The 14,528-nt window shown below is 45.0% G+C and overlaps 1 protein-coding gene across 3 annotated transcripts in view; it reads left to right on the forward strand.

Annotated features, from left to right (window-relative positions):
- LOC143484076 (uncharacterized) overlaps positions 1-14,528 on the forward strand; it is a 70,749-nt gene that overhangs the window by 6,068 nt on the left and 50,153 nt on the right. For all 3 annotated transcript variants that reach the window (XR_013122536.1, XM_076982572.1, XM_076982571.1), the window contains exons 8-26: positions 146-258; positions 1,943-2,164; positions 2,851-2,925; positions 3,120-3,355; positions 3,523-3,598; positions 3,817-3,960; positions 4,652-4,848; positions 5,978-6,081; positions 7,021-7,130; positions 7,528-7,704; positions 7,911-7,942; positions 10,662-10,753; positions 10,999-11,024; positions 11,150-11,171; positions 11,905-11,932; positions 12,023-12,080; positions 12,531-12,677; positions 13,558-13,769; positions 13,982-14,082. Coding sequence is in view for 2 of the 3 variants with exons in the window: in XM_076982572.1 (XP_076838687.1) it covers positions 146-258; positions 1,943-2,164; positions 2,851-2,925; positions 3,120-3,355; positions 3,523-3,598; positions 3,817-3,960; positions 4,652-4,848; positions 5,978-6,081; positions 7,021-7,130; positions 7,528-7,704; positions 7,911-7,942; positions 10,662-10,753; positions 10,999-11,024; positions 11,150-11,171; positions 11,905-11,932; positions 12,023-12,080; positions 12,531-12,677; positions 13,558-13,769; positions 13,982-14,082 (2,172 nt within the window). In the remaining variant the exon portion in view is untranslated. The remainder of the gene's footprint in view (positions 1-145; positions 259-1,942; positions 2,165-2,850; positions 2,926-3,119; positions 3,356-3,522; positions 3,599-3,816; positions 3,961-4,651; positions 4,849-5,977; positions 6,082-7,020; positions 7,131-7,527; positions 7,705-7,910; positions 7,943-10,661; positions 10,754-10,998; positions 11,025-11,149; positions 11,172-11,904; positions 11,933-12,022; positions 12,081-12,530; positions 12,678-13,557; positions 13,770-13,981; positions 14,083-14,528) is intronic.

A 14,528-nucleotide genomic window follows, 5' to 3' on the forward strand; every position in this document is an offset into this window, starting at 1 on the left:
AAAAAAATGGAACATATATATATATATATATATATATATATATATATATATATATATATATATATATGTGATGATATTATTAGATGTAAGTGTAGTGTTTATGTGTGTTAGCGTGTGTGAACACACATTTTAATGTGTATTTTAGGTTGTGTGCTCCCTGGTGACAGCAGTGAGGATTGGCTCATGAAGAACTTTGGCTTGTTTTCAGTCCTGGCCCGATTCAGAGATTTCACCTCCATGAACATGCTCTTCAGTGGGGTACACACACGCACGCACACACACACACACACACACACACACACACACACACACACACACACACGCACAGTGGGGTACTCTACCTGCTGCATGCCCTCTAACCTGAATAACTACATTCAGAATGATCAGGTCTATATTCAGAATGATCAGGGGCGGGTTTTCCGAAACGTTCTTAGCGCTAAGTACTTTGTAACCTCGTATGAAACGAGTACTTAGGGCTAAGAACGTTAAGGGGAAACTCACCCAATGTTTATATTCAGGTCTATATTGGTGTGTCAGTGGAGGACACTCAGGACGCTGTGGCCACCCCTAAACGGGAATTGCCGAAAGAAGAAGAAGAAGAAGAAGAATCAGGTCTATATTCAGAATAAGCAGCTCAATATTCACTTATTCTCAATAGTCATGGTCCTGTGGTAGGGAACTGGTCTTGTGAGGGTCATTCAATTCCCAGACCTGAGGCCATGACTGAGGTGCCCTTGAGCAAGGCACCTAACCCCAACTGCTCCCCGGGCACCGGGCTAGGGCTGCCCACCGCTCTGGGCACGTGTGATCCACAGCCCCCTAGTAATCACTAGTGTGTGTGTGTGTGTGTGTGTGTGTGTGTGTGTTCTAACTGCACAGATGGGCAAAAAGCGGAGGACAAATTTAGATTGCGGTGAAAAATCACAATTGACAAAATACGGCACATTTACATTTTACATTTTTTACATATTACAATGATCAGGTCTATATGTTGTATGATCATCTATATTAAAAATTATCAGGTCTATATGTTGTATGATCATCTATATTCAAAATGACCAGGTCTATATTCAGAATGATCAGGTCTATATTTACAATTATTAGCGCTACATTTAGAATGATCAGCTCTAACCTGTATAACTACATTCCACATATTTCTACCTTGACTATCACTTTTTGTTTGGTCTGAAAGGGGAATTCTTAGACACAAAAGATGTTGTACCCAGCATCATTTTTATCAAGCTTTCTAATAGTCCCAGAGATGTCAATTCCAGGTTCAGAGATTAAAAGTCCTCACCAGGATTTTGCTCAAGCTTGCTAGATTTTCTAATTAGCAATCCGGGTAAAATTAGTGGAATCAGCACAATCCAGGAAGTCTGAGCAAAATCCTGGTGAGAACTTTTACTTTCTGAACCTTGAATTGACAACTCTGAATAGCCCCTTAGACAACCTCCCTGGTGTCCCCTTAGACAACCTCCCTGGTGTCCCCTTAGTCAAACTCCCTGGTGTCCCCTTAGTCAACCTCCCTGGTGTCCCCTTAGTCAACCTCCCTGATGTCCCCTTAGTCAACCTCCCTGATGTCCCCTTAGTCAAACTCCCTGATGTCCCCTTAGTCAACCTCCCTGGTGTCCCCTTAGTCAACCTCCCTGGTGTCCCCTTAGTCAACCTCCCTGGTGTCCCTTTAGTCAACCTCCCTGGTGTCCCTTTAGTCAACCTCCCTGGTGTCCCTTTAGTCAACCACCCTGATGTCCCCTTAGTCAACCACCCTGATGTCCCCTTAGTCAACCTACCTGATGTCCCTTTAGTCAACCTACCTGATGTCCCTTTAGTCAACCTCCCTGATGTCCCCTTAGTCAACCTCCCTGGTGTCCCCTTACTCAACCACCCTGATGGCCCCTTAGTACTCTTCAGTCCTCTTAGTCTAATTCTGTCTTCTGCACAGCTGGAGGTGTTGCACCTGTTGAGTCCGGAGCAGAAAGCAGAGCTGTTGCTCTATCCAGAGGTGGCCAGCTTGGATAACACATCCCTCAGTTTGGTGTTCAACAGTCTGATGGACTCGGTGGGCGGGGTTGGACATCCAGTGACAGCAGCACCCAATGGAAGTTTGTGGGGAGCAGCCATGCCTTCGATGTTTATCGACTCTCAACAAGATCCATTTATCCAGGTTACACTGTGGTGCAATACCATTGACAAAATGTTTTACTGAGAGAATGTTTTACCCTCTAATCAGACTGAATGTTTTACACTCTAATCAGACTGAATGTTTTACCCTCTAATCAGACTGAATGTTTTACCCTCTAATCAGACTGAACGTTTTACCCGCTATTCAGACTGAACGTTTTACCCTCTAATCAGACTGAATGTTTTACCCACTAATCAGTCTGAATGTTTTACCATCTAATCACTCTAAATGGTTTGCCAAATCATCTGACTGAATATTTTACCATCTAATCAGACTAAATGTTTTACCCGCTAATCAGACTGAACGTTTTACCCTCTAATCAGACTGAATGTTTTACCATCTAATCAGACTGAATGTTTTACAGTCTAATCAGACTGAACGGTTTACCCACTAATCAGACTGAACGGTTTACCCGCTAATCAGACTGAACGTTTCACCCTCTAGTCAGACTGAATGTTTTACCTTCTAATCTGACTGAATGTTTTACCCGCTAATCAGACTGTGTTAGACTGGACAGTTTTTTACCCTCTAAACACATTGATCCAGGCTGAATTTGAATCATAATGTGTATGTGATTCTGATTTGCAACAATGTACTGATTTAAGTAATGAATTCGAGTCTGTAATCAAACAGTGATGTACTAGATTTTGCTGTTTATGTATACGCAGGCGGTAAATGGCTTTATGACAGTGTTTAAACCTGCTGGGAGTTTCGCCAGAGAATTTGTGTCCTTCATGCATCAGGTAACTCAGTAGCTAACATTTATGAAGTCAAGCCAATGTAAATTTAAGAAGTTTACATTTACAGGTATTATTACATTTGCTTTAAGCAACTAACACAAACCAGTTGCAGAGACGATACAAATGTAGGATTTACTCTGAATCTGATGACGAGTGAGGTCTTTCCTCATTAGCCTAGCGTGTTGTTTCCCATGCAGCCCAACCTGACCAGTATGAGTAGTGGCATCCTGGTGCAGGCCATGCTGAACTGGACACTGGCCGAGTTAGCAGCTCCATACAAGGAAAGTGCCATGAATCAACCACAACCAAACCAACAGCTGTTTGACCCAAAGGACGTCAACTCCTGGTTCACATACATGGTGGTTCCCATTCTGAACAGATTCCTACCCAGTGACATCCCTGGCAACCTCACAGCCGTATTTCATAATGTGTTGTGAGTACAAAATACTTTGTTGTTGTGAAATCAGTATTTCTGTTGATGAAAAACACAACCAAGAACATCTGTACATGGATGAGAGGACAAAAGTATTGGAGCGTAAACATTCAAATATATGAATATTTAGTGTATTCAAATGTTTGCTTGTTTATTTGTATCTGAAGCTACATTGAGAATGGGATGAATAAGGAGAATGAGACTCTGGATATTTGCAGTGTCACTCTTGATGAAACATGTCCTGTGAGTATTATTCACAATTCATAACATACATATGTTGATCTTTAACTATTTCAAGCAAACTAAGATTAACATGTTTTTGGAAAATAGGGTTGCACCAGAAGATTTTATATATTTCATTAAAAGAGAGTATTTTTATTCTGTAATATGTTTGTGACATATGCCATACTCTTTACAATTGAATCCTCAAAAAGGTGAAAGGTGGTGTATTTTTTCCCCAGATGACCGATATGTTGGAATATGTGGGAAAGGTCCTACAATGTGCAGCAAGTGTTAATCTGACACTCAATGAAGAGACGATCACAGGCCTGACAGTACACCTTTCTGACAGTCTCCTCGCGCTCATGAACCAGCTGGCCATGACTGTACGCATACTGTTACACCACTGTGAGGTTACTGTTACAGTACTGACACACCACTGTGAGGTTACTGTTACAGTACTGACACACCACTGTGAAGTTACTGTTACAGCACTGACACACCACTGTGAAGTTACTGTTACAGCACTGACACACCACTGTGAGATTACTGTTACAGCACTGACACACCACTGTGAGATTAGTTACAGCACTGACACACCACTGTGAAGTTACTGTTACAGTACTGACACACCACTGTGAGGTTACTGTTACAGTACTGTTACACCACTATGAGATTACTGTTACAGTACTCACACACCACTGTGAGGTTACTGTTATAGTACTCACACACCACTGTGAGATTACTGTTACAGTACTGACACACCACTGTGTGGTTACAGTAACAGTGCTGTTACACCACTGTTAGGTTACTGTTACTGTACTGACACACCGCTGTTAGGTTACTGTTACTGTACTGACACGCACCTCTTGTTACAGTACTGACACACCACTCATGTTACAGTACTTACTTTCACTCGACTGTTAGATTACTAAACAATGCTGCTAACATCCTGTTACAGCCATTACTCTGATATTCTGTGGTAAACACTGTTGAAATTCTCTTGAAAAAAAATATATTTTGTTAAACATTTCTAACTCAATTTCTTCTTATGAATCAAAACCTACTGTCTCTCAGAACTATAGTTCCCTGGATTCACCCTTCAGTCACATTCTTGACAACATTCACAAACCATCTCCAGGCAACCTGCAGGATGAAGTGTTTGTCAGCACCTGGTTTCAGATCAGACTGAAACCTCTCTTATCCACCCTGACACCTGAGTACCTCGTCTGCCTCAGTGCCAAACCATTCAGCTGCCAAACCTACCAGATACTGTATGTAAACGCATTACCTAGCACTTACTATCTCACACACTGTACTAACCCCCTGCTTGTCAGCCTAACTCCCACACTGTACTAACCCCCTGCACGACAGCCTAACTCCCACACTGTACTAACCCCCTGCATATCAGCCTAACTCCCACACTGTACTAACCCCCTGCATGTCAGCCTAACTCCCACACTGTACTAACCCCCTGCATGACAGTCTAACTCCCACACTGTACTAACCCCCTGCATGACAGTCTAACTCCCACACTGTACTAACCCCCTGCATGTCAGCCTAACTCCCACACTGTACTAACCCCCTACATATCAGCCTAACTCCCACACTGTACTAACCCCCTACATATCAGCCTAACTCTCACACTGTACTAACCCCCTGCATGTCAGCCTAACTCCCACACGGTACTAATCCCCTGTATGTCAGCCTAACTCCCACACGGTACTAACCCCCTACATATCAGCCTAACTCTCACACTGTACTAACCCCTGCATGTCAGCCTAACTCCCACACTTTACTAACCCCCTGCACGACAGCCTAACTCCCACACTGTACTAACCCCCTGCATATCAGCCTAACTCCCACACTGTACTAACCCCCTGCATGTCAGCCTAACTCCCACACTGTACTAACCCCCTGCATGACAGTCTAACTCCCACACTGTACTAACCCCCTGCATGACAGTCTAACTCCCACACTGTACTAACCCCCTGCACGACAGCCTAACTCCCACACTGTACTAACCCCCTGCATGACAGCCTAACTCCCACACTGTAGTAACCCCCTGCATGTCAGCCTAACTCCCACAATGTACTCACCCCCTGTATGTCAGCCTAACTCCCACACTGTACTAACCCCCTGCATGTCAGCCTAACTCCCACACTGTACTAACCCCCCGCATATCAACCTAACTCCCACACTGTACTAACCCCCTGTATGTCAGCCTAACTCCCACACGGTACTAACCCCCTGCACGACAGCCTAACTCCCACACTGTACTAACCCCCTGTATGTCAGCCTAACTCCCACACGGTACTAACCCCGTGCATGTCAGCCTAACTTCCACACTGTACTAATCAACATTTAATCACATTTTTCTGTTTGTTTTTCTTCCTCTTTTAGTGTGAGGCAAATGAGTAACAACATGTTCCTCATAACCAAAGAAGCTGCTCACACTGTCTACATGGATTTCTTCTCTCCTTACCTATCCAGACAAAACTCCACAGGTATCAACCTCTGTAACAGACCAACTGACACTCAAACAAACACTCACACCCACACATATTCCATTAAAGGCTGCAGTTGGCAATATTTCACACTAAATATTTTTATTTCTGTTTGTACATATTAAAAATGTTCTATGTATATTTTTAGGAAAACAATTTCACATGTATAAATGTTTATGACAAGAACAAAAAACATCAACCTGTCACAGTGAGTGGGGGAGGGGAGGATGTCATCACATAACAATTAAAAATCATAACAAGACACGATAACCATTCAGAATCGACAACGGAAGATAAAACATTAAAACATGGAGGTTTAAATACAGACATTAACGAGGGGGGAACAAGAGACAGGCGAAACTACTAACATAGAGGTGTATTTTCCGTGTATATTCAACAACGGCACAGTCATATATATCAAAAACACATATGGCCTGTTTCATAATCTTTGCATTTAGAGACACTATGATGAACCTCATCAGACTTCATGTCTGATTGTCTGATTCAGTGGCCCTGAAGTCATGGTAATGAATGTAAGAGTATTGTAGGTATCCACGTGAGGCATTGTGGGAGTTCGGCACTGGAATGAATCTAGACAGGCATTCACTGATTATGTTTGTTTTGTGTTTTGAATATGTGGGTGTGTGCTTTCATGTTTGGAGAGTGTAAGAGAGGGAGTGTTTTTTTAAGAAGAAGGCTGCTATTGTATGAAGAGATTTTGTGAAATTTTAGACAGTGTTGTCAACCATAACAAACAAAAAGTGAACAGGTTCTCACTGAACAAGCCCTCTACCCAGACTTATATAATGTTAGAAGAGAATGAAGATCACATACTGATAATCAGATTCAACTCACACAACCACATAACATGCCCAATACTAGAGGAAAAGTGGCCATTCTTCACAGTTTTTTATATTGACTCAATCTCGCCTCCTGCAGGTGCTTGCATGACCAACAGCAGTTCCGACTGGATTATACTGAACCTGGGTGGATTCTCTCAGTTTGCCACCGTGCAGGAGATGTACCTGCTAAACTCACAGTTTAACGCAGTAAGTCCACCATGTCTACAAGATGAAGTACACTTTGTAAGTCGCTCTGGATAAGAGCGTCTGCTAAATGCTGTAAATGTAAGTACAGGGGGGATTAGTCACAGTGCTCTAGACTCAGGACAGAGTGACCCACAATAATAGACAACAATTAAAACTCTCGGAACTCTCAGAACTCTCAGAGCTCTAAGAACTCTCAGAACTCTCAGAACTCTAATAACTCTAAGAACTCTAAGAACTCTCAGAACCTTCAGAACTCTCAGAACCTTCAGAACTCTCAGAACCTTCAGAACTCTAAAAACTCTCGGAACTCTCATCATTTGTCTGTTTCTCCTCCATTTGTATTATGATTTTTTTTTGTATTTTGTATTTTTAATTCTTCATTTTTTTTGTAATGCAGCTACAGGCTTTGGATGTCCTTACCCCGATGCAGACAGCTGAGATCATTGTTAAAGACCTGCCTGCCCTTCCAAACAAGATACAGGTGATTGACACAGTGTTCAATCATACCCTGATGTCACCAGCCGAGAGGCGGCTTCCAGAGGTGCTCCGTGACATCATCTTTCTCGCCAGTCAGGTAAACACAATCAGTACACAATTGTACTATGACACAATCAGACAGGTTAACACTACTATAACACAACCAGACTGGTAAATACTGCTATGACAGTCAGACATGTTTAGATGAAACACAGTACACGTTTTTTCATTAGAAGTTTACTATGTTCATTTAATCTTATGCAGTAAGGTTTCCACAACTGTATTGCCTGTCATTTCTTCCAGGAGGGAATGCAGTGTTCATCCTACCAGGAAATGTAAGTGTGAGAGAATACCAGCCCTGCCTCTACCCCAGATTATATACCAGCCCTGCCTCTACCTCAGAGTGTACACCAGTCCTGCTTCTACCCCAGAGTATACACCAGCTCTGCCTCTACCCCAGATTATACACCAGGCCTGCCTCTACCCCAGATTATATACCAGCCCTGCCTCTACCTCAGAGTGTACACCAGTCCTGCTTCTACCTCAGATTATATACCAGCCCTGCCTCTACGTCAGAGTGTACACCAGTCCTGCTTCTACCCCAGAGTATACACCAGCCCTGCCTCTACCTCAGATTATACACCAGCCCTGCCTCTACCTCAGAGTGTACACCAGTCCTGCTTCTACCCCAGATTATACACCAGTCCTGCCTCTACCCCAGATTATACACCAGCCCTGCCTCTACCCCAAATTATACACCAGGCCTGCCTCTACCCCAGATTATACACCAGCCCTGCCTCTACCCCAGATTATACACCAGTCCTGCTTCTACCCCAGAGTATACACCAGCCCTGCCTCTACCCCAGATTATACACCAGCCCTGCCTCTACCCCAGATTATACACCAGCCCTGCCTCTACCCAGATTATACACCAGCTCTGCCTCTACCCAGATTATACACCAGCCCTGCCTCTACCCCAGATTATAAACCAGCCCTGCTTCTACCTCAGATTAAACATCAGCCCTGCCTCTACCCCAGATTATACACCAGCCCTGCCTCTACCCCAGATTATACACCAGCCCTGCCTCTACCCAGATTATACACCAGCTCTGCCTCTACCCAAGATTATACACCAGCCCTGCCTCTACCCCAGATTATCCACCAGCCCTGCCTCTACGCCAGAGTATACACCAGTTCTGCCTCTACCCCAGATTATACACCAGCCCTGCCTCTACCCCAGATTATACACCAGCCCTGCCTCTACCCCAGAGTATACACCAGCCCTGCCCTTACCCCAGATTATACACCAGCCCTGCCTCTACCCCAGATTATACACCAGGCCTGCCTCTACCCCAGATTATACACCAGCCCTGCCTCTACCCCAGAGTATACACCAGCCCTGCCTCTACCCCAGATTATACACCAGCCCTGCCTCCACCTCAGAGTGTACACCAGTCCTGCTTCTACCCCAGATTATACACCAGCCCTGCCTCTACCCCAGATTATACACCAGCCCTGCCTCTACCCCAGATTATACACCAGCCCTGCCTCTACCCCAGAGTATACACCAGCCCTGCCCTTACCCCAGATTATACACCAGCCCTGCCTCTACCCCAGAGTATACACCAGCTCTGCCTCTACCCCAGATTATACACCAGGCCTGCCTCTACCCCAGATTATATACCAGCCCTGCCTCTACCTCAGAGTGTACACCAGTCCTGCTTCTACCTCAGATTATATACCAGCCCTGCCTCTACGTCAGAGTGTACACCAGTCCTGCTTCTACCCCAGAGTATACACCAGCCCTGCCTCTACCTCAGATTATACACCAGCCCTGCCTCTACCTCAGAGTGTACACCAGTCCTGCTTCTACCCCAGATTATACACCAGTCCTGCCTCTACCCCAGATTATACACCAGCCCTGCCTCTACCCCAAATTATACACCAGGCCTGCCTCTACCCCAGATTATACACCAGCCCTGCCTCTACCCCAGATTATACACCAGTCCTGCTTCTACCCCAGAGTATACACCAGCCCTGCCTCTACCCCAGATTATACACCAGCCCTGCCTCTACCCCAGATTATACACCAGCCCTGCCTCTACCCAGATTATACACCAGCTCTGCCTCTACCCAGATTATACACCAGCCCTGCCTCTACCCCAGATTATAAACCAGCCCTGCTTCTACCTCAGATTAAACATCAGCCCTGCCTCTACCCCAGATTATACACCAGCCCTGCCTCTACCCCAGATTATACACCAGCCCTGCCTCTACCCAGATTATACACCAGCTCTGCCTCTACCCAAGATTATACACCAGCCCTGCCTCTACCCCAGATTATCCACCAGCCCTGCCTCTACGCCAGAGTATACACCAGTTCTGCCTCTACCCCAGATTATACACCAGCCCTGCCTCTACCCCAGATTATACACCAGCCCTGCCTCTACCCCAGAGTATACACCAGCCCTGCCCTTACCCCAGATTATACACCAGCCCTGCCTCTACCCCAGATTATACACCAGGCCTGCCTCTACCCCAGATTATACACCAGCCCTGCCTCTACCCCAGAGTATACACCAGCCCTGCCTCTACCCCAGATTATACACCAGCCCTGCCTCCACCTCAGAGTGTACACCAGTCCTGCTTCTACCCCAGATTATACACCAGCCCTGCCTCTACCCCAGATTATACACCAGCCCTGCCTCTACCCCAGATTATACACCAGCCCTGCCTCTACCCCAGAGTATACACCAGCCCTGCCCTTACCCCAGATTATACACCAGCCCTGCCTCTACCCCAGATTATACACCAGGCCTGCCTCTACCCCAGATTATACACCAGCCCTGCCTCTACTCCAGTAATCCCCAATTGTAAACTCTGTGGTACTGTGTTGTATTGTGTGGTATTGCCTGGCTGGCATAAGATATTTGTCATGTAATGTGACTGAATTGTGTCTTTGTGTGTGTGTGGTGCTGTGTGTGTGTGTGTGTGTGTGTGTGTGTGTGTGTGTGTGTGTGCGCATGTTTGTGTGTGTGTCTGTTTGCTGGTCAGAATGAAACAGCTTTACATGTCATCAGTACCCCAGGAGATGCAGTGGATTGTACAAAACACTTTCAACAATTTTAGTGTGATGGCGCCTTTGGGTATGAAATTTCTATAAATACAAGCACACTAAACACACTAAACATGGTGTCTAACACGCACACACACAAACACACACACACACACACACACACACACACACACACACACACACACACACACACACACACACACACACACACACATACTAAACACAGTGTCTAACACACACATACACACAAACACACACACACATACACACACACACACACACTAAACAGTGTCTGACGTTTTTCTGATTTTGCAGACTGCAGACTCCCATCTCCCATGAACGTAAGATTGTCATTGTCAACATCCAGTTATTAAATGTTTACATATATAGATATATAATTATTATACTAATATATAATATTAATATATATATATATATATTAATTATTCTTCTTTTTAATCCACAGTGTTTTTCAATTAATGTCAATAGTAAGTGTTGAATTTCGGTGGTAGTATCTAACACTGACACTGGAAGCTGGTATATTTACATCATAACCTTCGTGTGTTTACATCATAACCCTCGTGTGTTTTCCATCATAACCCTCGTGTGTTTTACCATCATAACCCTCGTGTGTTTTACCATCATAACCCTCGTGTGGTTTACCATCATAACCCTCGTGTGGTTTACCATCATAACCCTCGTGTGGTTTACCATCATAACCCTCGTGTGTTTACCATCATAACCCTCGTGTGTTTTACCATCATAACCCTCGTGTGTTTTACCATCATAACCCTCGTGTGTTTACCATCATAACCCTCGTGTGTTTTACCATCATAACCCTCGTGTGTTTTACCATCATAACCCTCGTGTGTTTTACCATCATAACCCTCGTGTGTTTACATCATAACCCTCGTGTGTTTTACCATCGTAACCCTCGTGTGTTTTACCATCGTAACCCTCGTGTGTTTACCATCGTAACCCTCGTGTGTTTTACCATCGTAACCCTCGTGTGTTTTACCATCGTAACCCTCGTGTGTTTACCATCATAACCCTCGTGTGTTTTACCATCATAACCCTCGTGTGTTTATATCATAACCCTCGTGTGTTTACATCGTGTGTTTACAACCCTCGTGTTTTTTACCATCATAACCCTTGTGTGTTTACATTATAACCCTTTTGTCACCATCATAATCTTCGTGTTTTTCTACTTTTCTTCTACAGAAACCATCATCTGTGCTGGAATAAACAGGTACAGATTTGTATTGTCTCTTATCCTCCTTTATTCAGTTGTATTAAAGATCACTGAGAAAGAGTGCTGAGAGTGTTTTAAATTTCACAGTACTGGACCAATGAATGTCAGCTGTAATACTGGACTAGAACAGATTGCCTGCTCACAGGTGAGAAAACTGACAGGTAGGAGAGATACTACAAACAGGTAGGAGAGATACTACACACAGGTAGGAGAGATATAACACACAGGTGACAGCAACCCTGCGTACACACTACACTCGTGACAGTGACCCCACACATACACTACAAAGGTGACAGACACATCTAAACTTCTGATATTTATTAGTGATGTGATCATGTTCTTATACTTTGATCCAGTAAGTATTTTTTGTATATTTTTGTAAGTAATTTGTGTTATAATTCTGAAATGTCTTTCCATCTATATCTCTCTCCTCTCTCTCCCTGTTCCTATTCTTCTTTCTCTCTTCTTTTTCTTTCTGACTCTCTCTCCCACTTTCTCTTCAACTCTCCGTCTCCCCCTCTCTCTCCCTCTTTGTTTCCATTTCTCTCTCCCTTTCTCTCTCTCCCTCTCTCTCTCACCCCCCTCTCTAATTTAGCCAGGAGTCTTCCCCGTATCTTGGCTTGCCTCATTTCTTCAGTGCAAACTGGAGAGCAGTATCATCTACTCCAGAGAGACGTGGGTGTTGTTCCTCAACGAGGTCTCCAAGGAGCTGGACAAAGCGCTCAGCCTCCTCTCAGGCAAGGTAATGAAGTGGTGGAAGACATCAGCTGAAGGTCCTACTCACTGGCCCTGTGCACTGGCTCTGCTCACTGGCCCTGCTCACTGGCCCTGCTCACTGGCCCTGCTCATTGGCCCTGCTCACTGGCTCTGCTGGTGGGGGGGGGGGGGGGGGGGTTCACACTCACAGTCCACTAAAGAACACTGAAGATCTCTGAGTCATAACAATAACTACTAAAATAATAAGAATAAGATTTTTAAGGAGAAGGGTTAGGGGTAGGGATTAGGCATAGAGTTAGGAGTAGGGGTTAGGCATACGGGTAGGGTTATAGGTAGGGGTTAGGGGTAGGGTTAAGTGTAGGGTTAGAGGTAGGGGTTAGGGGTAGGGATTAGGCATGTGGGTAGGGTTAGAGGTAGGGGTTAGGGTATAGTTAAATGTAAGGTTAGGAGTAGGGTGTAGGGGTTAGGGGTAGGGTTAGAGGTAGGAATTAGGGGTAGGGCTAAGTGTAGGGTTAGGGGTAGGGTGTAGGGTTTAGAGATAGGGTTAGGGTAGGGGTAGAGATAGGGTTTGGGTAGGGGTAGGGGTAGAGATGGGGTTAGGGTAGGGGTAGAGATAGGGTTAGGGTAAGGGTAGAGATAGGGTTAGGGTAGGGGTAGAGATAGGGTTAGGGTAGGGGTAGAGATAGGGTTAGGGTAGGGGTAGGGGTAGGGGTAGAGATAGGGTTAGGGTAGGGGTAGAGATAGGGTTAGGGTAGGGGTAAGGGTACAGATAGGGTTAGCAGACATGCTTAGCTAAGGTCATAACTCTGTTATTACTCTGGATCTTTGTTTCATACATTTAGCATTGATATTGTGCCTGGATGCATTTTAAAATATATAACAGATTATACTGTATTTCTGTTCAGCTGACAGGGACGAAGAGTTTACAGGCGTCTAATCTCCTGGACGCCATTGGAGAGGTACGTCTGGACAAATTTAGTCCAGAGGATCTTGCAGACAACAGTTTCATTACCCAGTGGTTTGACGGACGCCTCAAGTATCTGCTGCCTTCCGCTTCCCAAACGTTCCTCTCCTGCCTTGGTAGCAGAAACTTCTCCTGCCAGACATTCCAGACGATGTAAGAACCTTCTGTAGCAGGGTTCACAACTGACATGCACATCACATGCTCGTGAACATTCACTCTGCAGACAGTCCTGTCAATAAGTGTTGTGTATGATGACTGGTGCACCGTAGAAAACAGGACTCACGCCACAGCCCTCAGTGTGAGGACTCAGTGGATGTGCTTGTGTGTCCTGGTCTTGCTGAGGTGTGTGTTCTCTCTGAGCACAGGGTTCTGGCGTTCAGTGGTCCATTCGCTGTCATGGACCAGTTCCAGAAGGAGGCTGTAGTTAACAATGTTATCTTGCAGTTCCTCAAGAGAAACAAAATAGGTAATCAACATGCATCATCACAAAGACAATAATACTCACGTTACTATATAAAATACTCTCTGTAGTAATTACACTTTTACACACATGTGTCAGCTCAGAATACAGCCCACGACGGTGGAGCCAGCCATTACCTAGGGTTAGGGTTAGGGGTAGTAGTTAGGTGTAGGGGTAGGTGTAGTTGTAGAGGTAGGGTAGAGATAGGGGTAGGTATAGGTGTAGAGGTGGGGTAGAGATAGGGTAGGTGTAATTGTAGGGGTAGGTATAGGGGTAGGGGTAGAGATAGGGGTAGGTGTAGTTGTAGGGGTAGGGGTGGAGATAGGGGTAGGTGTAGTTGTAGGCGTAGAGATAGGGGTAGGTGTTGTTGTAGATGTAGGGGTAGGGGTAGAGATGGGGTAGGGGTAGGTGTAGTTGTAGGGGTAGGGTTAGAGATAGGGGTAGGGGTAGGT

This window comes from Brachyhypopomus gauderio, chromosome 20 (assembly GCF_052324685.1).
Source record: "Brachyhypopomus gauderio isolate BG-103 chromosome 20, BGAUD_0.2, whole genome shotgun sequence".
Taxonomy (NCBI): Eukaryota; Metazoa; Chordata; class Actinopteri; order Gymnotiformes; family Hypopomidae; genus Brachyhypopomus; species Brachyhypopomus gauderio.